The sequence below is a fragment of the Leptodactylus fuscus genome, chromosome 6, assembly GCF_031893055.1.
Source record: "Leptodactylus fuscus isolate aLepFus1 chromosome 6, aLepFus1.hap2, whole genome shotgun sequence".
NCBI classification, from domain to species: domain Eukaryota; kingdom Metazoa; phylum Chordata; class Amphibia; order Anura; family Leptodactylidae; genus Leptodactylus; species Leptodactylus fuscus.
In genome coordinates, this window is record NC_134270.1 from 84829202 (window position 1) to 84855786 (window position 26585).

The window sequence follows — 26585 nt, forward strand, 5'->3', positions numbered from 1 at the left end:
CTAAGTGGGATACACATTAATAGTCAGTCTATGTACGCTAAACGTATCACTGAAGTAATTTTTTTTTCCCTCTCCCCTAATATAAGAAAGGAACAGACATTAGACCTAGACCGGGGTTCGAGGCTTGAAAAAATCCAGTATTATTTGTTCTTCATGATGTGAAATATGTGTTGAAAAGCAACCCAAGATGAAGTCAGCCATGTGTGCCAGTGTGTTACTTGGCATGCCTTTGCTGGCCCCAACTGTAAGGGTCACTCTCCATTTCCTCCATTTTCCACTCCCCTTCACACCATTTGTGGTGAAGCAATGGGATGCACTGAAGTGCACCCTCTAGCCTCGTGTGGGATAGGGACATCAGATGCCACTCCAACCCCCTCGTCTTCCTCCGCCAGCCAACGGTGCGAAGATGAGAGGAGTGTGCTCTGAATGTTTTCTGCCTAGCAGAGGCTAGTTCTCACTTACGAAAATGGCCCCACTTTGACCTGTATATCAGGCACAATGGTGTAGGTTTCAAAGAAACATGGCACCAACAAGTTGGAAAACGTGGGCCATGCGTGGACCGTGTTTGAGTCTGGCAAGCTCCAGATCTGCTACCAGGTTCCAGCCATTATCACAGGCGCAAAAATGCCAGGCCCCAGGTGTAGCAGGGAAAAAAAAATGCCATCTCAGCCAGGATGGCATCCCTGACCTCGGAGGCACTGTGCTGTCTGTCCCCCAAGCTGATCAGTTTCAGCACGGCCTACTGACATCTCCCCATGCCAGTGTTACAGTGTTTTCCGCTAGTAGCTGGGGTGGAGGTTGCAGCTTCGTAGGGTTTCAGTCTACTCCTGCCATGAATTTTGGCCTGGGAGAGGAGATAGGCCACCCCAGTTTGCACCCGGGGAACAGACTCCACCACATTCACCCTGCCTGTCATTAAAGATAAGCACTGCAGCATCCCTGACCACAGGCGCTTGTCCATGTGTCGGTGGTCAAGTGGACCTTGCAGCAAAGCGCAGAGCTCTGGGCCCGACTGATGTTATGGGACACATGCAGGCGCAAGGCAGAGACAGCACACCAAGAGAAGTAGTAACGGCTAGGCCCAGCATAGGGAGGTGCCCCAGCTGCCATCTGCTGACGGAAGGCCTGGGTCTCCAGAAGCATAAACAAACACCAACATCTCCAGGGCCAGCAGTTTATCGATGAGGCTGTTACAGGCTTGGGCATGGGGGTGGGTTGTATTGTACTTCTGCCTGCAATGAAAAGCTTGGGAAATGTGGAGTGGCTGGGAAGAGGCGCATGATGGTGCAGGCCAAAAGGGCGCATGAGGGTGAACTCCCCAATGTGTCAGAGATAGGTGTGTAGGTGTCCTTGCATCATATACTTGCACCATATTTGGCTTTGGAAGTTAATTTTGTGCCAAAAAGTGGTTAAGACAGCGATCCCTCAGCTACTCCCGTTACACTGTCTATTGAAGTTACCATCTGTGGAAGTGGACCACCATTTCTAAGATCCCAAAGGAAGCAGGCAAGAGATGTGCAGTTCAGAAAAAAAGATGAGAAAATAAGTTTAGGCTGTAGAGCACAGAGGGATCGGAGAGGACAGAGCTGGTGTCGGCCAGGTATTCCCACAACATGCGCCTATACTTGTCCCTCCTGGTGACACTAGGCCCCTGAGTGGCAGTAATTTGTCCAGGGGGGCCATTAACGTGTTCCAGACCTAGGAATAAGTCTTCCAACAGGGTAGAGTTTTGCATGCCTTTGCTTCTACCCACTGTTTTTGCTGCTTAGCTTCCCTCCACATCTACTCTGCTTTCACCCCTAAACATCACCCCAGTTTATGCCTTTGCTTCTACCCAGGTTTTTTGTTGATTTAGCTTCCCTCTACATCTACACTGCTTTAGCCCCTAGACATCACCCCTGTCCATGTGGGGTCGGTGGCCTCGTCATCCACCAACTCCTCTTCCAATTGCGCACTGCCCCCTTACTGCAAACCGCACATGACCACAGCTTGCCTTGATGGCAACTGTGTCTCATGATCCCCACTTAGGTCCAGACAAGTCGGTGGCGGGTCCAAAACCCCAAAATTGGAAGGAAATGGCAGATGCTGCAGTATTTCTAACACCTGTTCCTGGTGCTCGGGCCTGGTCTGTGTTGTACCCTGCACCCTGCTTAACGCATCTGCCATATCCGAAGTTGTGCTGAGCGCATGCTAATGTTTCGTGTCCAGTGCAATGGATGGGATGGGATTTCACATAAGTCTGCCACCCATGGCCACTCATGGTTGAGCAACTGAGGGAGTTGACTTTGACGAACCCGAGGGTTTTGGAGTTGGAACTACATCAAAGGTCTGTGCTGCTCACACACTCTGCTCAACACATGATATGTTTAGTGCCAGCAGTGTGGAGACGTCGCACAACAGCCGTTGTTCCAGCAGGTACAGGCGTTGTAGGAGTGCATAGAGGCTAGCAGCGGCAACTATACACTTTAAAAACTATCCGCACAAGCACCACACTTTCACCAGTAGCTCAGGAACATTGGGGTACCTTTTTCAAAAGATTAGCAGCAATGAGTTAAAAACGTGGCCCAGGCATGGAATATGTTGCAGGCTGCCAAGCTACAGAGCCAATCCCAGGTTACGGCCATTATCACACATGACAACATGCCTGGGCCCAGGTGCAGTGGCAAAAACCACATTGCCGTCTCATCGAGGATGGCATGACTCACTTTGTAGGCAGTGTGCTGTCTGGCCCCCAAGCTGATGAGCTTCAGCACGGCCCGCTGACGTCTCCCCACACCAGTGTTGCAGCGTTTCCAGCTCGTAGCTGGGGTCAATTTAACAGCGGAGGAGGGTGGTGTTTCAGCCCTCCTTCCAGGAATGTTGTGTGGGGAGACAAGTCAGGCCACCACATTTTGCGACCCGGTCCACGCCTCAACTACATTCAACCACTGTGCCCAAATTGAAAGGTAGCGTCCCTGTCCGCATGCACTTGTCCATTCGTAACTGGTCACATGGAACTTTAGGGCTAAGCGCTGAATTTAGGGACCGCCTCATGTTTGGGGGAAAGTGCTGGTGTGGACGGCACAGTGCGGTGGCGCAGTAGACACTCTGCCCAAAAAGGGCAGAGTGTCCCCCAGCCGGGATTCCAACATCTCCTGGGCCAGATTTCTTGAGATGAGGCCGTTGAAGCCTTGGGCATGTGGGTGGGTTGCGCTGTACTTTAGCATGAAATGAAAGGCTTGGGAGATGGGGAGTTGCTGGGAAGAGGCGCATGATGGCGCGGGCAAAAGGAGAAATGGCAGGAAAAGGTGAGGATAAGGGTGAACTCCCCAAAGTGTCAGAGGCAGATGTGGAGGTGTCCTGGCTCCTGGTCTGGACTGCAGCGCCAGCCCTGTCAACAGTGGAAGAGGCAGTGGCCGCCAGGCCAAACGACGATTATCCTGCGCTTGCTCTCACCCACTGAGCCCAGGGCTTGCCTTCCAAATGATGGCACCCGCAAGAGGTGGTGAGATTCCTCTCCGCAGATCTCCAAACCATCTTGGACTTGCAAATTGCACTAAATTTGTCATGTAACTGACATGTATATGATGAGTCTATCCATTGTCTGTTCATTTTGGTGAAAGTCAGCCTGTCAGCTGACAGACAGCTGTGCTTGTCAGTGATGATGTCACCGGCTGCTTGTACCCCCAGTTTTTGCTGCTTAGCTTGCCTCCACATCCACACTGCTTTTGCCCCTACACATCACCCCTATCCATGCCTGTGCCTCTAGCCATAAGTCTGCCACCCATGGAAACTCATGGTGCAGAAAGTGAGGGAGCTGACTCTGAGGAACCCTTGGGTTTTGTAGCTGGTACTCCATCAAAGGTCTCTGCTGCTCACACACCCTGCTGAACATACGGTATCTAGGGTTAGAGCGTGTGGTGACCTCGCACAACAGTAGGTGCTTCAGGCAGATGTAGGCCTTGCTGGAGTGTATTGCGGCTAGCTCCAGGTACTGTAGACTTGGGAAAGTGGGTGTCCAAGTGCCGCACTTTCACCCTTAGCTCAGCTAATTTGGGGTATGTTTTTAAAAATCATTGCACCACTACATTGAACATGTGGGCCAGGCATGGAACGTGTTGGAGGCTGGCAAGCTCCAGAGCCCTCCAACAAGCTAAAAAACCTGGCCCCAGGGGCAGCGGGGATAAACAAATTGCCATCTCATCCAGGATGGCATCCCTGACCTCAGAGGCAGTGTGCTGTCCGTCTCCCAAGCTGATGAGCTTCAGCCCAGCCTGCTGACGTCTCCCCACACCAGTGTTGCAGCGTTTTCAGCTCGTAGCTGGGGTAAATCTAACAGCGGAGGAGGAGGAGGGTGGTGTTTCAGCCCTCCTCCCAGGAATGTTTTGTGGGGAAACAAGTCAGGAAAATTCTTGAAACGGGAGAGTTTTGCATCTTTGCCCTTGCTGCCTATGGACATCCCTTTGCCTCTAGCCACCATTTTCCCTGCTTTGCTTGCCTCCACATCCACACTGCTTTTGCCCCTAGACATCACCCCAGTCCATGCCTTAGCTTGTACCCCCAGTTTTTCCTGCTTAGCTTGCCTCCACATCCACACTGCTTTTGCCCCTAGACATCACCCCAGTCCATGCCTTAGCTTGTACCCCCAGTTTTTCCTGCTTAGCTTGCCTCCACATCCACACTGCTTTTGCCCCTAGACATCACCCCAGTCCATGCCTTAGCTTGTACCCCCAGTTTTTCCTGCTTAGCTTGCCTCCACATCCACACTGCTTTTGCCCCTAGACATCACCCCAGTCCATGCCTTAGCTTGTATCCCCAGTTTTTCCTGCTTAGCTTGCCTCCACATCCACACTGCTTTTGCCCCTAGACATCACCCCAGTCCATGCCTTAGCTTGTACCCCCAGTTTTTCCTGCTTAGCTTGCCTCCACATCCACACTGCTTTTGCCCCTAGACATCATCCCTATCCATGCCTCTTCCCCTAGCCATAACTCTGCCACCCCTGGAAACTCATGGTGCAGAAACTTTGGTTGCTGACTTTGAGGAACCCTTGGGTTTTGTAGATGGAACTCCATCAAAGGTCTGTGCAGCTCACACACCCTGCTCAAGATATGGTATTGTAGGGTTTCAGCGTGTGTGAATGACGGACAACAGCCTGTGTTTGGACAGATGTAGGCCTTGCTAGAGTGTTTTTAGGCTAGCAGCGACTCCTGTGCACTTGCAAAAGTGGGCGCACAAGCGCCGCATTTTCAACAGTAGCTTCGGTACATTTGGGTATGTTTTTAAAAAACTTTGCACCACTAGGTTAGACGTGGGCCAAACATGGAACGTGTTGGAGGCTGGCAAGCTCCAGAGCCGCTACCAGGTTCCAGCCATTATCACAGGCGTAAAAATGCCAGGCCCCAGGTGTAGCAGGGAAAAAAAAATGCCATCTCAGCCAGGATGGCATCCCTGACCTCGGAGGCACTGTGCTGTCTGTCCCCCAAGCTGATGAGCTTCAGCACCGCCTGCTGACGTCTCCCCACACCAGTGTTTTAGCGTTTGCCGCTAGTAGCTGTGGTGGAGGTTGCAGCGTCGTAGGGTTTCAGTCTACTCCTGCCATGAATTTTGGCCTGGGAGAGGAGATAGGCCACCCCAGTTTGCACCCGGGGAACAGACTCCACCACATTCACCCTGCCTGTCATTAAAGATAAGCACTGCAGCATCCCTGACCACAGGCGCTTGTCCAAGTGTCGGTGGTCAAGTGGACCTTGCAGCAAAGCGCGGAACTAAGGGCCCACCTGATGTTGAGTGACACGTGCTGGTGCAAGGCGGGGACGCCACACCGGGAGAAGTTGAGACGGCTAGGGACGGCATAGTGAGGTGCCACAGTTGCCATCAGGTCCGGGAAGGCGGGAGTTTCAACAAGCCGGAACGCCAACCTCTCCTGGGCCAGCAGTTTAGCGATGTTGGCGTTCTAGGCTTGCGTGGGTGGGTGGTTAGCGGTGTATTTCTGCCGGCGCTCCAATGTCTGAGAGATGGTGGGTTGTTGTAAAGAAGCGCCTGATGGTGCCTTTGATGGTGCAGGAGAAGGAGATAAGACAGAAACAGGGGAGGATGAGGGAGAAGTCAACAAAGTGGCGGAGGCAGATGAAGTGATGTCCTGGCTCGTCCTCTGGAGTGCATCGCCAGCACTGTGAGCAGAGGCAGTGGCATGAACGGCGGGCGACGTTTGTCCTGCCGTTGCTGCCTGCCACTGATTCCATTGCTTGGATTCCAAATGACGGTGCATTGAAGTGGTGGACAGGTTGCTCTTCTCAGGGCCCCTACTCGATTTCGAGAGGCAAATTGTGTAGACGACACTATATCTGTCCTCGGCGCATTCCTTGAAAAAACTCTACACCTTCAAGAAACGTGCCCTCGATGGGGGAGTTTTTCTGGGCTGGGTACAAAAGGGAACATCTTCGGACATTCCGGGTCTGGCCTGGCTTCGGCAAAGCAGCTGACCTCTGCCTCTGGACATGTCTCTGCCTCTAGCTACCCTTTTTGGTGCTGCACCTGCCTCAACATCCACACTACTTTCCCAGCTTGACATCTGCCTTGTCCAGGTGGGGTCGGTGTCCTCGTCGTCCACCACCTCCTCTTCCAACTCCTGTCTCGCCTCCTCCTCCTGCACAATGCGCATGTCAACTGGCTGCCCTGACAGCAACTGCGTCTCATCGTCGTCGATGAGGGTGGGTTGCTGGTCATCCGCCACCAAATCGACCGGAGATGGAATGGAGGAGACTCTAGTGTTTGAGCATCTGGACACAGATACTCGTCTGTTAGGTCCGTGGAATCGCGAAATGGAGGGGCAGGTTGCGGTACAGTCAAAGGAAGGGAGAACAGCTCTGGGGAGCAGGGACAGTTGGGGTTATTGTTCTGAGAAGATTGGGAATTTTGGGTGGAAGGAGGACAAGACTGTTGGGTAAGAGGAGGTAGAGGCTGACTGGCTGGTGGACAATGTGCTTTAAGCGTTATCCGACAGCCATTGCAAGACCTGTTCCTGGTTCTCGGGCCTACTAATCTTTGTACCATTCAGCCTAGTTAATGTGGAACTTTTGTGCAAAGCGCAGAACTTAGGGCCCGCCTGATGTTAAGGGACACACGCTGGTACAAGGCTCAACTCACCCTAAGTGCCAAAAACACTGCTGGTGCAAGGCTCTACTCATGCCAAGGGCCTCAATCTCTGCTGGTAGCTCAGCTTAAGGTCATGTAACTTTGTTTGGAAGGGCTCATGTTAAGGGCTAGAAAAGTGAATTTTGGAAGGTCTTACCACATCACACACACACACACACACACACACACACACACACACACACACACACACACACACACTCAAAATGACAGTTAAGGGTGAGGGCTTTTGGAATTCCCATTGCCTATTCCATTTGTGGTTGTCATGGGGAACGTGATTTAAAGGGGTGGTTGTTACTGTTTGTTGAGCTTAAATTGGGGTTTGTGTCCATCCATTTGGGGAGTAAAGAAGGTTTCCAGGTATTTTCCCACTTTGATAGAGGTTTTTTTGAATGTGGAAAGTGTGTAGTTGTTAGGCAGTGATGTTGGGGTAATAGAGGGTCTTTGGTGTGTTAGATGCCCCCAGGCATGCTTCCCCTGCTGTCCCAGTGTCATTCCAGAGGTGTTGGCATCATTTCCTGGGGTGTCATAGTGGACTTGGTGACCCTCCAGACACGGATTTGGGTTTCCCCCTTAACGAGTATCTGTTCCCCATAGACTATAATGGGGTTCGAAACCCGTTCGAACACACGAACATTGAGCGGCTGTTCGAATCGAATTTCGAACCTCGAACATTTTAGTGTTCGCTCATCTCTAATAGTTATTATAGTTAGTGTAGTTAGTATAGTGTAAGTATAGTTATTATAGTGTTACTATAGTTATTATAGGGTTTGTATAGTTGGTATAGTGTTATTATAGTGTTAGTATAGTTATTATAGTGTTAGTATAGTGTTAGTATAGTTATTATGGTGTTAGTATAGTTAGTATAGCATTAGTAATAATATAATAATATTATTATTATTATTATTAAATTTTATTTTCATTTTATATTCATTAGTATAGTTAGTATAGTGTTAGTATAGTTATTATAATGTTAGTATAGTTATTATAGTGTTAGTATAGTTATTATGGTGTTAGTATAGTTAGTATAGCATTAGTAATAATATAATAATAATATTAAATTTTATTTTCATTTTATATTCATTAGTATAGTTAGTATAGTGTTGGTATAGTTAGTATAGTGTTAGTATAGTTAGTATAGTGTTAGTATAGTTATTATAATGTTAGTATAGTTATTATAGTGTTAGTATAGTTATTATGGTGTTAGTATAGTTAGTATAGCATTAGTAATAATAATAATAATAATAATAATAATAATAATACATTTTATTTTCATTTTATATTCATTAGTATAGTTAGTATAGTGTTGGTATAGTTAGTATAGTGTTAGTATAGTTAGTATAGTGTTAGTATAGTTATTATAATGTTAGTATAGTTATTATAATGTTAGTATAGTTGTTATAATGTTAGTATAGTTGTTATAATGTTAGTATAGTTGTTATAGTGTTAGTATAGTTAGTATAATGTTAGTATAGTTAGTATAGTGTTAGCATAGTTATTATAACGTTAGTATAGTTGTTATAGTGTTAGTATAGTGTTAGCATAGTTAATATAATGTTAGTATAGTTAGTATAGTGTTAGTATAGTTAGTATAGAGTTAGTATAGTTAGTATAGTGTTAGTATAGTTAGTATAATGTTAGTATAGTTAATATAGTGTTAGTATAGTTAGTATAGTGTTAGCATAGTTATTATAATGTTAGTATAGTTAGTATAGTGTTAGTATAGTTAGTATAGTGTTAGTATAGTTAGTATAGTGTTAGCATAGTTATTATAATGTTAGTATAGTTAGTATAGTGTTAGTATAGTTAGTATAGTGTTAGCATAGTTATTATAATGTTAGTATAGTTGTTATAGTGTTAGTATAGTTAGTATAGTGTTAGCATAGTTATTATAATGTTAGTATAGTTAATATAGTGTTAGTATAGTTAGTATAGTGTTAGTATAGTTAGTATAGTTAGTATAGTGTTAGTATAGTTAGTATAGTGTTAGCATAGTTATTATAATGTTAGTATAGTTAGTATAGTGTTAGTATAGTTAGTATAGTGTTAGCATAGTTATTATAATGTTAGTATAGTTAGTATAGGTAGTATAGTTAGTATAGTGTTAGTATAGTTAGTATAGTGTTAGCATAGTTATTATAATGTTAGTATAGTTGTTATAGTGTTAGTATATTTAGTATAATGTTAGTATAGTTAGTATAGTGTTAGCATAGTTATTATAATGTTAGTATAGTTGTTATAGTGTTAGTATAGTTAGTATAGTCTTAGTAGTCTTGTGTTGATTTGGCTTCAATTCGAATTGGAATCCTTAACCAAATTAAAGATTCATTAAGTGTATACACATCCTTACATGCCATGTTGCCTGAACATGGATCAGTTTCCCACTGAAGACATTTACATTGTATTTTCATGTTTATTACTACTGTTATTTTCTGTTTTTGAAGGGTGCTGGTGTTATGTCTGTGTACTTATTCACAAAGCGTTATGCAGAGGAGGAGATGTATCGCCCCCATCCAGCATTCTACCGCCCTCGACTCAGCGACTGTTCAGACTACTCAGGTCAGTTCCTACACCCTGAAGTGTGGCATCGTGGTCGCAGCCCATCAGAAATCTCTAGTGATGTGTCAATCCAGATGACTCAGAACTATCCACCTGCAATCAAGTACCCAGATCACATACACATATCAACGTCACCCTGCTAAAAGCACCATGAAAGGGAAAAGGTTTCCAAGCTCCAAATATCTCTTTGAGATAAAACTTGCCATACAGACATCGTAGTTTGACTTTGACCTGTTAAACTAGAAACATTATATTGCAGAGTTTAAAATGTGAGCTTTTACTTCCCATTTTGTGGAACTTTACTGCTCATATACCATTTAATGGATTCTTTCATTTTTTGGTTCATTATTGTTTTGTAGACAGTATAAATATATAAGGTAGCCATATCATATATTCATCTTTTATACTTTATTTTATCACTTTTATTTAGAAATTTTCTTTCTCTTTTAACATTTTTCTTTTATCTGTTTTCTATAAAGTAATTTCTTAATACTTTGAAGGAGATTGATATTCAATACTAAACTTTTGGCTATGTAAAATATTTCTAATTTCTTCAATGATTCACATCAAATGGAAAAAAACAAACAAGCAGAAGACATTTTCTGTAGTGTTTTGTTGCGATGCAATGTTAACCAGACTCAGAAGAAGATGCAAATTATGAAACCTCTCCAGCAAGAAAGAGTTTAAGAAAATGAAGCTACTTAATTGTTAATGAAGAAGAAGGCGACATATTATGGATTTAGGATGTTCACTTGGACTGAACATCTACTTTAATAACCACATACTGGAAAACCCAAAAGACTACCTTTCCATACTCTTCACGAGGTTCAGCATCTTAGAGGTTGTCAACTAAGGTCTTACATATGCTTCTGCTTTATGTTCACTGTGCCAGCTACAGTAGATTGCAGACAATATCTGAACTGTCTCCAAGAATGTCATTTTTCATTGAAATGTGACTATTTTATGCTTTCCCAGTTATCATCCAATGTTCAAAACACAATTTAAAGAACTTAAGCAAAAAGTGCACTGTAATCTTATCTCTCCATTGCAGATCTTTTACAAAGGTACCAAGGACACTGTCTGGAGGCCGACTATCTAATAGACTTGTCCTGACTCTATAGTTTATGTGTCTCTTTCCCTTCATAGTTTGCAACATCTTGTTCTTTGCATTACCAACAATGACCGCAACAAAACTTTCATAGTGCAATACATACACCTAGAGATCTTTATGGGGACTGAAGATAATAAAATAAATTATGTTTTATCTTAATGTCAACCTGCTTGCACAATGAACAACAACAGACAGCATTCATTGAAGGTTAGCTGACAACACACATTGAAAGCATTTTCCCATGTTGCACTATTTCTACAACACATTCTTACGTGTTGGTAAAACATACAGGAACATAATGTGTAGACTGATGTATTTATTATTCCGCTGTGATTTTCACAGAGACTTGGAAAGGCCTGGCTTGCATATTGCCCATTGTAAACCCTTTCATCCACGGAAGACATTTTGTTTCTGCAATGAGCAGAATGTAATGGTGTCTAAATAGCACTGAATTGTATATAGATAGTTGATATATATATCAATGCAATGTAAGAAATATAACATGAGATATAGTGACAAAATAATGCATTGTCTGGAAGTCATTATGGAATTTATCTATCTATCTTGGCATTCAAGTTGTTAATATAATGTCTAATAAGTTTATGATCTAAAACAATTCCAGCATACATCAAGTCAACTTGAAAAAATATTACAGCAAATTAAGGGATTTGTTCCTATGTAATGTTATTGTAACAAATTGATTTTAGGAGAATTTCTAGTCATTCTCCAAATGATAGCGATGTTAAAGGAATAATCCAAAATCCCTGACCTTACATTTCCATATATATATATATATATATATATATATATATATATATATATATACAGTGCCTACAAGTAGTATTCAACCCCCCGCAGATTTTGCAGGTTTGATAAGATGCAAATAAGTTAGAGCCTTCAAACTTCAAACAAGAGCAGCATTTATTAACAGATGCATAAATCTTACAAATCAAAAAGCTATGTTTCTCAGTTAAATTTTAATAAATTTTAAACATAAAAGTGTGGGTCAATTATTATTCAACCCCTAGGTTTAATATTTTGTGGAATAACCCTTGTTTGCAATTACAGCTAATAATTGTCTTTTATAAGACCTGATCAGGCCGGCACAGGTCTCTGGAGTTATCTTGGCCCACTCCTCCATGCAGATCTTCTCCAAGTTATCTAGGTTCTTTGGGTGTCTCATGTGGACTTTAATCTTGAGCTCCTTCCACAAGTTTTTAATTGGGTTAAGGTCCTGGAGACTGACTAGGCCACTGCAACACCTTGATTTTTTCCCTCTTGAACCAGGCCTTGGTTTTCTTGGCTGTGTGCTTTGGGTCGTTGTCTTGTTGGAAGATGAAATGACGACCCATCTTAAGATCCTTGATGGAGGAGCGGAGGTTCTTGGCCAAAATCTCCAGGTAGGCCGTGCTATCCATCTTCCCATGGATGCAGACCAGATGGCCAGGCCCCTTGGCTGAGAAGCAGCCCCACAGCATGATGCTGCCACCACTATGCTTGACTGTAGGGATGGTATTCTTGGGGTCGTATGCAGTGCCATCCAGTCTCCAAACGTCACGTGTGTGGTTGGCACCAAAGATCTCGATCTTGGTCTCATCAGACCAGAGAACCTTGAACCAGTCTGTCTCAGAGTCCTCCAAGTGATCATGAGCAAACTGTAGACGAGCCTTGACATGACGCTTTGAAAGTAAAGGTACCTTACGGGCTCCTGTGGAATGGAGACCATTGCGGTGGAGTACGTTACTTATGGTATGGACTGAAACCAATGTCCCCACTGCCATGAGATCTTCCCGGAGCTCCTTCCTTGTTGTCCTTGGGTTAGCCTTGACTCTTCGGACAAGCCTGGCCTCAGCACGGGAGGAAACTTTCAAAGGCTGTCCAGGCCGTGGAAGGCTAACAGTAGTTCCATAAGCCTTCCACTTCCGGATGATGCTCCCAACAGTGGACACAGGTAGGTCCAACTCCTTGGAAAGGGTTTTGTACCCCTTGCCAGCCTTGTGACCCTCCACGATCTTGTCTCTGATGGCCTTGGAATGCTCCTTTGTCTTTCCCATGTTGACCATGTATGAGTGCTGTTCACAAGTTTGGGGAGGGTCTTAAATAGTCAGAAAAGGCTGGAAAAAGAGATAATTAATCCAAACATGTGAAGCTCATTGTTCTTTGTGCCTGAACTACTTCTTAATACTTTAGGGGAACCAAACAGAATTATGGTGGTTTGAGGGGTTGAATAATAAATGATCCTCTGAATAAACTTTTCACAATTTAAAAAAAAAATAAACAAAGAAATAACATTCTTTTTTTGCTGAAGTGCATTTCACACTTCCAGGCTGATCTACAGTCCAAATGTCACAATGCCAAGTTAATTCCGAATGTGTAAACCTGCTAAATCTGCAGGGGGTTGAATACTACTTGTAGGCACTGTATATGGTCTCCTTTATGAGAAGGAAAGAGCTGCAGCAAAAGGTGGGTGAGCCATAAAGTGTAAGTCTCCACAAGGGAACTGTACTGTTCTAAGAGCACTATGGAGTTTTTATGCTTTATTGATATATCAGGTGCATCTCCCTTTCACATGGGAGCTCCAACAATAATGTAAAGGGGGCAGCACTGCCCCTTATATGAATGCATTAGCTACCAGCACATAAACTTAAGGAAAAATATAGTATTCTGCAATATTTTTGAAGACTATGCAGTGGCCCCTTTGCTTTGGCTCTTCTACACATACTCTAACAAGGCATAAACAATCCCATTAACTACTTGAATGCCACACATGGCTGATCCATCAGATTAAAAGAATGTCCATAAAGACCTCTGGATATATCATTATTGATAAGATATTTCTCTCCTTACTAATTAAGGATATTATATTTTTGCTATAGTTTAGGTTAAAGCTAAGCTTTCATAAACTATCATTTCTTAAACAAGTTAGTGGGATTATAAGAAGAAAAAGCTCTACCCACTGCGAAGAGAGAATATATGTAATATACAATGCATACCTCTAACTGACCAAACAGATTGCTCCATTTTTGTTTGGATACCTGATCTGTCATTTACACATAGTTTTATGATTCTGTCTTGCGCAGTTCAGATGTTTGAAGAGATTTTACTGGGATTGAAGAACGTGCAATCATTTTGGTTCTATGAAAGATTGAATGGTGGTAGCTGCTATGCATGCATGTGAAGTCGATGCCCTGTCTCTGTCACTAGCAGAGAAGGCTTGAAAGGAATGCCATATAAATCCCCATGTGACCCTTACTTTATTCTAGGGTAATCCGAGCCCTTCATGTCAATAAAGGTTAAATTATTTCTTAGGTTAAATAGTACACTTACTTGTAAAATTTCTATACATAATGTACATTGCTTGTTCAGCTGACATTTTTAACACACTTGCTTACAATAGAGTGAATATAATGGTAAAACTTTGATAGAAGATTTCAATTGGTCTACCTTATAACAGTCACTGCAAACATTTCCGAAACATACTGTATATAGAGATGAGCGAGTAGTATTCGAGTGAATACCTTGCTCCCATAGGAATGCGTGTAAGTGGCCAAACACCAAGGGGTTAAGCGCATCAAATATTCACTGACCTTAACCCCTTGGTGTTCGGCCACTGAAACACATTCCTATGGGAGCGAGGTATTCGTTCAAATACTACTCGCTCATCTCTAAATAGTTGTTGGGCAGAATATGAGTGGGACAAATGATAGCCAGTAATATAATATCACTTTTATCTTTATTAGCAATTATAGTTATAATGCATTCATTTCCCTAGTCTTATCCTGGGGTAGTAGACACATTTTGGATTAGTATAGCATATGAAAATGAAATTTCTAAAGTAGCTGAATTTTTTTTATTTTTTTATTGAAAAAACAAGTCGATAAAGATAATGGCACCTGGATGACATTACATTTGTTTCTAATACAGTATGTGATATTTATTTTACATTTCTTTATTATAGATATTTTCACATGATCTAACTGGTGAGACATGGTACAAACTGCAGTATATTTCTAGGTATAAATATACAATTGACCTTGGTTCTATATAGTTCATTGTGATTGCATTATAAGGGTGACCATTGTGATCGGTGGAAGAAAATTCTATGTACTGTGATTTACTAATGTTTTGTAGACAGACGACACAGTAAGTAATGAAGCATCTGATGGATAGAATGCTTGGTAAGCCTACATGTATTGATTTTAAGTTTTGTTTGCCATTTTTGGCTGTGAATCCCCTTTCAAATGAATAAAAAGAGATTTTCTAGTTTTTTGTAAATAATACTTAAGCACTGTGTAAATGAAAATTCGACAACTTTCTCATTTTTTAAGACTGGCATTTCACTCTTCAGTCTTAATTCTTTGTGTCAGAGTGAAAAGCACCTGATTTATTTAAGAGACATATCTTTTGCCCTCCATGAGACACAAATGTGAATATACAGCAAATAGGAGCTGGTGTAAATGATATCTTTTGCTCTCCATGAGACACAAATGTGAATATACAGCAAATTGGAGCTGGTGTAAATCTGGTATCATTCTTACCAGTTCCTAGTGTACATTTGTCAGGCTGCAAGAGGCTAAGTCCCCCTTCAGCTAGGAATCAAGCACAAAAAAATGTACTTTTATTGTATTTTTATGGCATAGTTGGCTTCTCTTTTCCTTTGTGTTTTAAAATATTTTCACTTCAATTTACAATATATTTGTTGTCAGTGAAGGGGAAACTTGTTTACAATCAGAGGCTACAAACCTGGATACAGCTAGTCCAGCTCTTAGCTGAGCCATAAATACACTTCAGCCTGAACAATGCTCTGTGAGCTAAACAGCTTAGACTGCGTCCTAATAAAAGGTATACAGAAGATATATTATTACAGTTGCTGTACTGTATTTGGTGTGGCAATAGGTTTAGCAATATCCCCTATATTTACATATACATGAGCACTAAAATTTGCATATCTCTAAAAATTCATGTTTAAAGATATTTGCTTTGCAATTATTTGCAAAGTTCACCTACCATTTTTGTTTCAAACCAAACGAGGAACCAAAAGTACTGTTGTTGTAATTTTCAGTATAATAATCTGAGGCCCAGAAAAGGAGTGGCAAAATTATAAACAATCATACTTGCCTTTCCTCAACTTTTCCGGGTTTCCTTGCAATGTTTTCTTTCCCAAACATCTTCCAATCTCTGCCAGCCCTCTGGGTGAAGTCACTGGTCTGGGGCACATAATTGGACCTCAGCTGTCATGTAGATGGTGAAACTAAAAAAAAAATTACCGTTACCTCATCTCTTTCATGTTCAGGAGGGAACTCCACACTCCAATGTATATTACATAGGTGCTGAGTGTGTGAACCTTTGGCAAACATAATTACTGTTGGACACAGGAATCACAAGGAGATCCAGATGAAAGAGGTATAATGTGCTAAGGAAAACCAAAATGAGTCTCGCATAGTATGATGTACTGTATTAAAGGGTTATTCCCATCTCAAGGATCCTACCTAAACTGCTAGCTTATGTAAATACAAGAGTTTATCTACATTTCTTTCCTCCCAATTGTTTGCTCAACATTTAGGAACCCAGCTTGGTGTCCCTCCTTATCTATCTCTTAGAGCTGTTATCTCCTGCTATTAGCTCAGCTAATTGCAGTTTGCTGATAAAGGCTCAGACAGTGTGATATATTTTTTTTCTATGTAAACACAAAGATAATCTGTCTGTCTGTCCTAGCAGCATGTAAGCATTTTCTCTCTAAATTTGTTCAATGTAATATACATTTACTATATATATATATATATATATATATATATATATATATATATATATATATAAAAACACATTTACATTTAAAGGGATCCTATCACTCAGACACATTTTTTTCTAGGTACCACGTAGAAATAGCCTTAAAAAAGTCTATTCATTAGTCTTTCATTATCTTCTCTGCACCGACGTTCGCCTACAATCCCGGTTCTTGTCGGTATGCAAATTAGCTCTCTCACAACGCTGGGGGTGTCCCCAATGCTGCGATAGAACTCTCTCCAGCGCCACCTCCATCTTCTTCAGCAGCGCATCTTCAGCCTCTTCTTCCGGCGATGGCTTGTAACTTCTAGGCCTCGGGCCTTGGGCAGAGCAGGCTGCGCATGCTCACAAGCCACAAAAAAATGGCCGCTACACAGTATTACAGTAATACCAATACAAATATGGTATTACTGTAATCATAATGACCCACAGGACAAAGTTGCCATGTCATTTTTAATGCAAAATGAACACCATAGAAACAAAATGTAAAAATGAATGACAGAATTGTGGATTTTTTCACATGGACCCTAAAAAATATAAATAAAAACTAATCTAAACATTATGTGTACCCCAAAATGGTGCTAAATGAAAGTACAACTTGTCCCAAAAAAAAGATAAGCCTCCACTTAGCTATGTCAACAGAAAAGTAAAAAAAAAGTATGAATTTTGGAAAGCAGAGAAGGAAAATATATTAAAAAAAAAGTTGCTGAGCATTAACATACAGACTACCCTGTGTCCTTAAGGACTTAAGCTTAGAGAGTGCTGCACAGACTGTGGAAACTTTTTAGCCGACAATAGGACCAGCTAAGAACAGGTTTACTTTCTCTAACTGTAAGCAAGAATTCTTTTTTCACTGACAGAAAAATTTTCTCTTGAAAAGGGAGACTATAAACACAAAAAATATATTAGAAAGTTGCAATATATATTTTTATTTATATGGTGATTACATTCTATTTACATAAAACCCAGAAAACCCTTTATCTTTTGTACTTTGAATACAGCACTAAACTTTTTTTTTATTTTCCATTAAATATCACGGAAATTTATTTGATGTATAAAGCATATAAATGGCAGAAATGAAATCTGCTTTATGGAATGCAATATTTAAATGATGTGGGTGGCGACCACCCTAAAACATTGAAGCAATGACTTGTGGGAACTGATTATGCTAATCCTTTACATTATCTTTGTTTAATTGAATGCATGGTAATAATTTCTAAATTTCAAATATTAAAGCAATTTCCATGAACAAAGAATTACAAAGGAAGTCTAAGCCTGTGAAAATACTCTATTGTATGTACCTCTGTTTTTTTTAATGTATCTAATGTCCTGGGATTGGGTTGTTTTTATTTTTTTATTAAAAATACAACATTGAAATTAAAAATTCAGTTTTGAACAGAATGAAAAATAATCTCCCATTCCACAAAAAAAATGTTTTGCCTTCTCCTCTCCTGACTATGGTATCCTCATTACCTGCAGTATAAAATTGTCCAAATTATCTATTTATATGCTAGATATTAACATCTCTAGTATTAATAAAATATCAGGTGAGGACAAGGATAAAAACTCCATTTAATGTCAATTTATAGATGTCCAGAAAAGTTACAAATGAAGTGTAAGGCCTCATACACGCTTCTAATATGGGGCTGAGTTTACAGTCGAATACACTCAGATGACACTCCATTATGCATTCAAATCTATGAGATTTTCTGATTCATTCCATTCTTATGAAATGGATGACTATAGAGCAGATCATGCTCCATGTCATTGGAACAGAATGAATCGGAAACACCCATAGACGTAAATGCATAACAGAAGGCACTCAGCTATCACTCAGATATCAGGCACTCAGATATCAGAGTATCATATGAGTACATTGCACTGTAATCTCAGGCCCACATCAGAAGGAGACTCTGTTTTGTGCCTTAGAGGCCTTACGCCCTGTTCACATGGGGCAAGAGGCACGGATTTTGATGCTGAATCCTCCTCCAAATCCGCCCCCTCACAATAGCGGTCTATGTAGACTGCTAGCATCCTTTATTCCATGAGCAGTTTGTTCCCGCTCATAGAAAAAAGAAGCAAACTGCCCTCTCTTCAGTTGAATTCCACAGCTGATCCACCCGCGGTGTCCGCCTTGCGGCAGCACCCTCCGGGCTAGGTCCATTCATTTGGGCCTACTCCGGAGCGGGAAGCTGCGACTGTCAGAAGCCAGTTGCGGCAGGCGCATTTTAGTCCTATTCTGAACTGGCTGGGAAAGTTCACATGGGGGTTTTTGGTTAGGATTTTGAGGCCGTCTCCACCTCAAAACCCTGACCAAAAAGACGGCTCCCATTGAAATCAATGGGAGCCGGTCAGTTCTTTTTTCCGGGAGCCGGAACAAACGAAAAAGAAGTGACTTGCTTATTCTTTCAGGCAGATTCGTCTCGCGACATCCGCCTGAAGGCACTCCGTGCTGACTAGGCCCATTCATTTGGGCCTAATCCAGAGCGAAGTGCACGACTGGAACCTGGTGCACTGCACCAGCATCCAGTCACAGCTACCCGTATTTTGGTCCTTAACCTGAGGCGGCCTCAGCCTCAGGTTCCGGACCAATAAAGCCCCGTGTGAACTTACCCTAAGACTACACACACACACACAACCATGTGAATGTATGGGTTCAATAAGAAAACATCACTACATACAGTCCGTGCCCTTAATTAACACACATATTTCAATGAATGAGTCTAGATCACAAAAAGGACAGGAATAGGACCTGTCCTGGGCTTTGCCTCTGGGCTCAAACCCCTCCACTCATACCCATGATAATACAGGGTCATGTGTATAGGGCCATAAGGAAAGAATGAGTCGGTGTGCTAACCATAATACATGGATAGTGTATTGCCAAAGCCCATTGTGCATATAGCTTTACTAGGTAACTGCATCTCTGGATTGAAGGTAAGTTGAAACTTTAATAGTTTAAAGAAACAACATAGTACATCTTACAAACACTTAAGTTAGTCAGAACCCAAGAACAACAAAAAAAAAAACATGTAAAAAGATTGAACCTAAACCTGAAAATTAGAGTATTTACAAATGAATTATTCCTTCTTCTTGCAAGTCTGTCTTAATATTCCCTGTTTTCATGTATGTATTTATTTTATTTTATTCCTTTTTTAACATTATGTATTTCTTCTTTAGCAATAGTGGTTTTATTGCATGGTGCAAAATCAAACAACATACAATAAAATAAAATATGTAGTTGATGCTATCACAACAACTACGTCAGTGCTTCAAGAGCGTGGTATAAGCAAGTTTCTGACAAAAAGAACATTATGGTGTTACTTATTAATATGAGGAAATAGCATGAGGCAACCATAAATAGAAATGTTAATGCATAGACATATAACCTGTAAAATTATGTATGTAGACATTATTTCACAGATCAAAAGCTGCATTTAATAAAAAACCTAATGAAATGTAACTCTGTGAGAAGAGTGTGGAATAGTCTATGACAAGTGCTCACTACTTCGCTGTACATTTCTTTTCTTCATTATTCTGTTAATAACTGGTCAGATTATAGGTATGGCTAAAGGAATTTACAAGGTTATCCTTCCACAAATGCCTTTCCCAGACCTTCTCAGTTTACAGCTATACAGATGGTTGGTAGGTTTGTTCTGGGAAGGACAAAAATCTTGCTAAACATTTCATGTACAAACAATGCAAATTCTATAATATATCTATGTACAGCAGCTTCTCGGTGTTTGCCCCTTATCAGTTCAGAGGTATTGGTGTGGTGGATCAGAAATAATGTTTCTCATTAAATAAGAGATTACTGATGACAATATAGTTGTACTTTCTCCTAGTTGTATACAGATAAAAAATATATATATTTTCTGGAGATGACAATGAGGGATGCAGAGGGTGGTAGGTTACAAAATTTTTCGAAATGGTTTTTCCATAGGGAACAGGTGAATCCTAAATTAGACCCCTAACTTCCCAAATTCTACCAAAGTGATACATGCCATAGTACATTCACTACATAGAGACCTTTTTATCTTCGTATTCATATTAGCCAGTGGATATGAAATGTATAGATTGAGAGTCATCAGTGGTTGATACTTTTTTTAATGGCTAAGAAAAAATGATGATAGATTGCAAGACGGTCAGCATACAGCATCTCATACAGACTGTGTGCCCATATAGTGAACTGGGTGGAATATTTAACAAACTACACAATTATTATATATAGAAGTATTGGGTACCTGATGTAAAATCTAGGCACAGAGGCAGGCCAGCCACTATCCTCTCTCCTAAATCCTATCACCAGTCATCTTGATCACAGAGCTAAGGAGGCTCTTTTCTATGGCAAATGGAAGGTAGCAGGCTAACGCTGGAAAAAAATGGAAGACAGGTAATATTTGCATTTAGTTGTATATGGGCCCCCTGAATAATTTCTACTGGTGGGACCTAGACACCCAGTCTGATACTGACATGATCAATCAACATGTTAGAGATATGCAAATGATAAAAAATGCAAAATGAAAAAAATATTCGAAACATCTCAATTTATTAAGTCTATGTGCCACACACATCAATACACACATTTACATGCCTTGACAAGGTATCGTTTAGGTTACTAATGGTTTCCTGAGGAATGTTCTGTCACATTGAAGGTACCTGGGCATTAAAATCATCAAGAACGGCTTCCAGGAGTTCCCTTTCAAATTGCATAACAATGACATCCTAGATGTGCATGATGGGAGAAAATTCTGGAAAGATTGCAGGCCATTGTAGCAGGTTTAATTAGGGCCCCTTCACACTACGGATACGGTGATTGATTCTGAATGTTAAAACACGTTCAGAATCAGCGCGTATAAAGCAGATCCCATTCATTTCAATGGGGAGCCGGCATACGAGCGCTCCCCATTGAAATGAATGGGCTGCTTTTTACTCTACGAGCGCTCCCATTCACACGGCGAGCTGTACACATGAGCGCTTCCCATTCACTTCAATGGGAGCGCTCGTAGAGTAAAAAGCAGCCCATTCATTTCAATGGGGAGCACTCGTATGCCGGCTCCCCATTGAAATGAATGGGATCTGCTTTATACGCGCTGATTCTGACCGTGTTTTAACATTCAGAATCAGTCACCGTATCCGTAGTGTGAAGGGGCCCTTAGGCCATGCTCACAGTAGGAGTAGTAATATTATGTGTAGTGTATGTGTATACATACACACATACAATATATCCATATATAGCATATACATGTAATATATAGGAATGTATGTTTATAGATAGTATATAAGAATAGACATGTGTATCTGTATATATTGACTGAGAATCTCTGTAAAGGACTGTCACACATCTGGTCCGATAATGCAACAATTCCCAGTAAGGCTGTCTTAACACAGTGCCTTTTTGCTCAAAAACAATTTTCAGAAAATCAAAATGCAGTTTTATGAAACCTGCACATGCATTTTTAAAAACACATGCAGTTTTCTGATTTTAGGGCAGAATAATGCTGATGAACAAGTATTCATATCTATTGGATATGTTGATCTTCTTTTTCATTCTCCCTATGTTGATCTTTTTTTCATTCTCCCAATGCATCTACCATGCTGCCAGCCCGTCAGTATCCATAAAACCCTCTGACCACTCATAAAAGAATGCCTTTTCAATGGAGGCAGGACAGAGTCTTGAAAAGTTAAATATATCAATCAATCAATAAATGATATAAATCAATCAAGCAATCAATCAATCAATATGTGTTTGTTTGTCTACCTGTCCTTGCTGCTGCCTCTAATCACTATTGTCATCTAGGTGTATGATCCAGGTGGTGGCTTGTGATCATGATAGACCCAAACATTTCTTGGCTGTTCTGGCAGACATTAACCCTTTAATGACACAGCCTAAAACTACTTTAAAGACCAGCCCTCATTTTTCAAAACTGGCATGTGTCACTTTATATGGCAATAACTTTGAGACGCTTTAATTTACACAAGTGATTCTGACAGTTGCTTTTTTAACCTTTTCGCTGCCAAGGGTCTCTGGAAATTTTGCACCTCCAGTAGACAGAGCAATTTTCACAGTTTTGAGATGGACAAATCAAACCTAAATTGCAACATTAAAAAAACATCCAACCCCCCCATACCTATATATTTTCTTAAAGTAGACACCTGCAGCATTGTCAGAATGCCACTTGGTACTTTATACGAACAGGCACCTTCATGCAATTTTGATTTAAAGTGAATGTTTTATGAAAAAATGCAAATAAATGTATATTAGTTGTTAAAAGCGGAAACCAAACAAAAAATTAAATGCACCAAACCTCCTAAAAATAAGAGTTCAACATGTGCAGAGTTCATACATATCACTATGGCCTGAACCCGCATACACGTGTCTTCAGAAAATCGCTAGAACTGGAAGGAACAAAAATCTGCTTTGAAGCTGGAAATGTTAAAAAAAAGTATCATCCTATAAAATGTAGGGATTACACACCATGAAAAGTAAGTGAACCCGTAAACCCTATATATTTTTTGAATGTAGACAACCTGAAGATTACAAATGTCTTAATGGGTCATCGATAGCCACATCCACCTTCATGCAACTTTGCGACCAACACAAATAATTTTTTGAAAAAATTCGCTAAAACACATATTTGCACCTAAAATTCATGTTCAATCTCAGATTCATATACAAAATACTTTTAAAATAATAGCTTAAGGTGTATACAATGTGTAAATATACTATATGTACCGCAAACATCAACTACAACAAGAGCTCAGACTCCCTAAAACACGAATACAGAAGACAAGCAGGATTTTGCTGTTGTTCACTAATATGTTAAAAAGCTATACTGCACCTACCAAACTGTGACTGTGATACCAAAATCTAACTTTTTTCAGATTACACAGCATACCGTATATAAAAACACAATTTAATTGTAAGACACTGACCTGGATTGGTGACGGCTGAGTGCAAGTCCTGGAACGTGGGCGGGAGCAGGTTGGGAAACTTGCCCTATAAGAACCCCTGACTGAACCTGCCTAACGTCAGAGTAACGTCCTTACAAGGGCGCCCCTCACAGGAACCTAAATAGATTCCCTATAATAACCCTACAGTGGGCTGAGATGTAAAATGAAACAGGGAATAACTAGTAGCGGCAGGTAACAGAGAACAATAGCTGTATAGAGTTCAAGCTAGACCAGTAGTAGGTATAGGTAAGAAGTAGAATGCTGAAATAAACCAGAAGACGAAGCAGGCAAGGAACAGGAAGGGAAAACAAAGATTAAGCGTTTGTAGCAAGTGTACAAGAATACAGAACCTGGAAATACCAAAGTATATAGAACCTATAGCAGGCAAATGAAGATGGGTGAGTGGAGTTAAATAGGAACTGGGAAACAACCCCACCCATCACAGATGGGAATGACTGGCCAGACACCCTGCCAGTCAAGCCGACACCAAGGAGGCAACTTAACCCCTTAGTGTACTAAACACGGCCAGAGGAATCACTGACACGCCTCTGGGGCATGCGCCGCCTGGCAGGGAAGCCATGGCGTCCGTGAATCCTGACAGTACCCCCCCCTTGAGGAGGGACCTCCGGACCCTCACCCGGACCTCCCGGCTTGGTGGGATAGGAGTGATGAAATTCTTCCACCAATCTGGGAGCGTGAAGATCTCTGGCAGTAACCCAAACTCGTTCCTCTGGGCCATATCCTTTCCAATGTACAAGATATTGGAGAGAATTCTGCACTTTGCGAGAATCAATAATTCGCTCCACCTCAAACTCCAACTCTCCTTGAACGATCACTGGTTGAGGTGGAGAACGAGCAACTACAGCGGGAATATACTTCTTTAATAAGGATTTATGAAAAACCGGATGAATACGGAGGGAACTAGGGAGTAACAACCTAAATGACACGGGATTGATTATTTCAGTGATGGGATATGGACCAATGAATCGTGGGGCGAACTTTGCTGACGGTACATGAAGGCGGAGGTTTTTAGTTGATAGCCACACTTTATCACCAACAGCATAATCTGGTCCGGGGCGCCGCTTTTTGTTGGCATATTTTACCTGTTTGAGTTGGGATTCCTTTAGAGTTTCTAAACTCGCCCCCCAAATCGTGTGCAAAATATTAGCAATGTCTTTCACTGAAGAGAAGGTTGATTCATTACCAGTTCCAGAGGAGTATCTAGGGTGAAAACCGTAATTACAGTAGAAGGGGGACAGACGTGTCGAAGCACTAACATGATTATTGAGAGCGAACTCAGCCATAGGCAAATAACCACTCCACTTTTCTTGACACTCAGAGACAAAGCACCTAAGATACTGTTCTAGTGATTGATTAAGTCTCTCAGTCTGCCCATTAGTTTCTGGGTGAAAAGCTGAGGAAAAGGACAGCGCGATACCCAACTTGTGGCAGAATGCTTTCCAGAATTGCGACACGAACTGTACCCCTCTGTCTGACACTATGTTTGAGGGAATACCATGAAGACGTAAGACATGGCGGATAAACAACCCTGCAAGATATTTAGCTGTGGGTAATTTCTTTAACGCTATAAGATGACACATTTTAGTAAAACGATCCACCACCACCCAGATTACGGACTTTCCCTTGGAGAGGGGAAAGTCTGTGACAAAATCCATTGATAAATGGGACCAAAGTCTGCTGGGTAAAGGGAGTGGATGCAATAGTCCTGCTGGGAGCTGTCGGGGAACCTTTGCCCTAGCACAGGTTTCACAGGCTTGTACAAACCCCTTGACATCACGTTGCCAGGACGGCCACCAATAGGTGCGAGACAACAAATAACCAGTGCCGGCAATGCCCGGGTGACCAGCTAGTACCGAGGAGTGGACCTCCTCCAGAACTTTCAAGCGAAGGTGACCCGGGACAAAGCTTACCGGGTGGCAAGGCATCAGGGGCGGAGCCCTGTGCATCCGCAAGAGCAGATATCAGATCTGGAGTCAGGGTTGCGACAACTACCCCAGGAGAGAGGACATTTTCAGGTTCTTCATTTGGGATTCTACAAATTCCAAAACTCCTGGACAAGGCATCGGCCTTAATATTTTTAGACCCTGGACGATAGGTAACTATAAAATTAAATCTGGTGAAGAACAGCGCCCACCGCGCCTGACGGGGATTCAACCTCTTGGCGTTATCTAAGTATAACAGGTTTTTATGGTCAGTTAACACTGTAATTCTATGTTTGGCACCCTCCAGAAAATGTCTCCACTCTTCGAAGGCCCATTTTATAGCCAGCAACTCCCTGTTACCTATATCGTAATTGGCTTCTGCAGTGGAGAATTTTCTGGAGAAAAATGCAATGGGTTGAACATTAGTGAATGGATCTACCCCCTGAGACAGGACAGCGCCAACCCCCGTCTCGGAGGCATCAACCTCCACCACAAAAGGACGAGTGGGGTCAGGGTGGACCAGGACTGGAGCAGTGGTGAAACATTTCTTTAAAGTCTCAAATGCTAATTTGGCCTCAGATGTCCAGGTGGTAGGATCAGCCCCCTTTTTTGTCAAGTCAGTAAGAGGTTTGGCAATAGTAGAAAAAATTGTAATGAATTTTCGATAATAATTTGCGAAACCCAGAAAACGTTGGATCTCTTTCAATGTTGTCGGTTTTACCCAGTGAATCACGGCGGATACTTTCTGTGGATCCATACCTATTGAACCAGGGGTGAGTATGTATCCCAGAAATCCTACCTCCTGGACTCCAAACTGACATTTGGAAATCTTGGCGCAAAGTTGATTCTGGCGCAACCTTAAGAGGACCTCTCTCACATGCTGCTGATGGGACTCCCAATCTGGGGAGAATATGAGAATATCATCCAAATAAATGACTAGAAAACGGCCCAATAGATCCCTGAAAATATCATTTACGAAACGCTGGAAGACGGCTGGGGCATTACATAAACCAAAGGGCATGACTAGATACTCAAAGTGGCCCTCCGGCGTATTGAAAGCCGTCTTCCACTCATCTCCCTCTTTAATCCGGATTAGGTTGTAGGC

The 26585-nt window shown here is 41.7% G+C and overlaps 1 protein-coding gene across 1 annotated transcript in view; it reads left to right on the plus strand.

The window, feature by feature from the left end:
• Nucleotides 1-9996, plus strand: part of CACNG7 (calcium voltage-gated channel auxiliary subunit gamma 7) — a 163552-nt gene extending 153556 nt beyond the window's left edge. Inside the window, exon 6 of the mRNA XM_075276806.1 lies at nucleotides 9577-9996. Coding sequence (XP_075132907.1) covers nucleotides 9577-9834 — 258 coding nt within the window. The 3' untranslated portion in view covers nucleotides 9835-9996. The remainder of the gene's footprint in view (nucleotides 1-9576) is intronic.
• Nucleotides 9997-26585: the final 16589 nt, after the last annotated feature.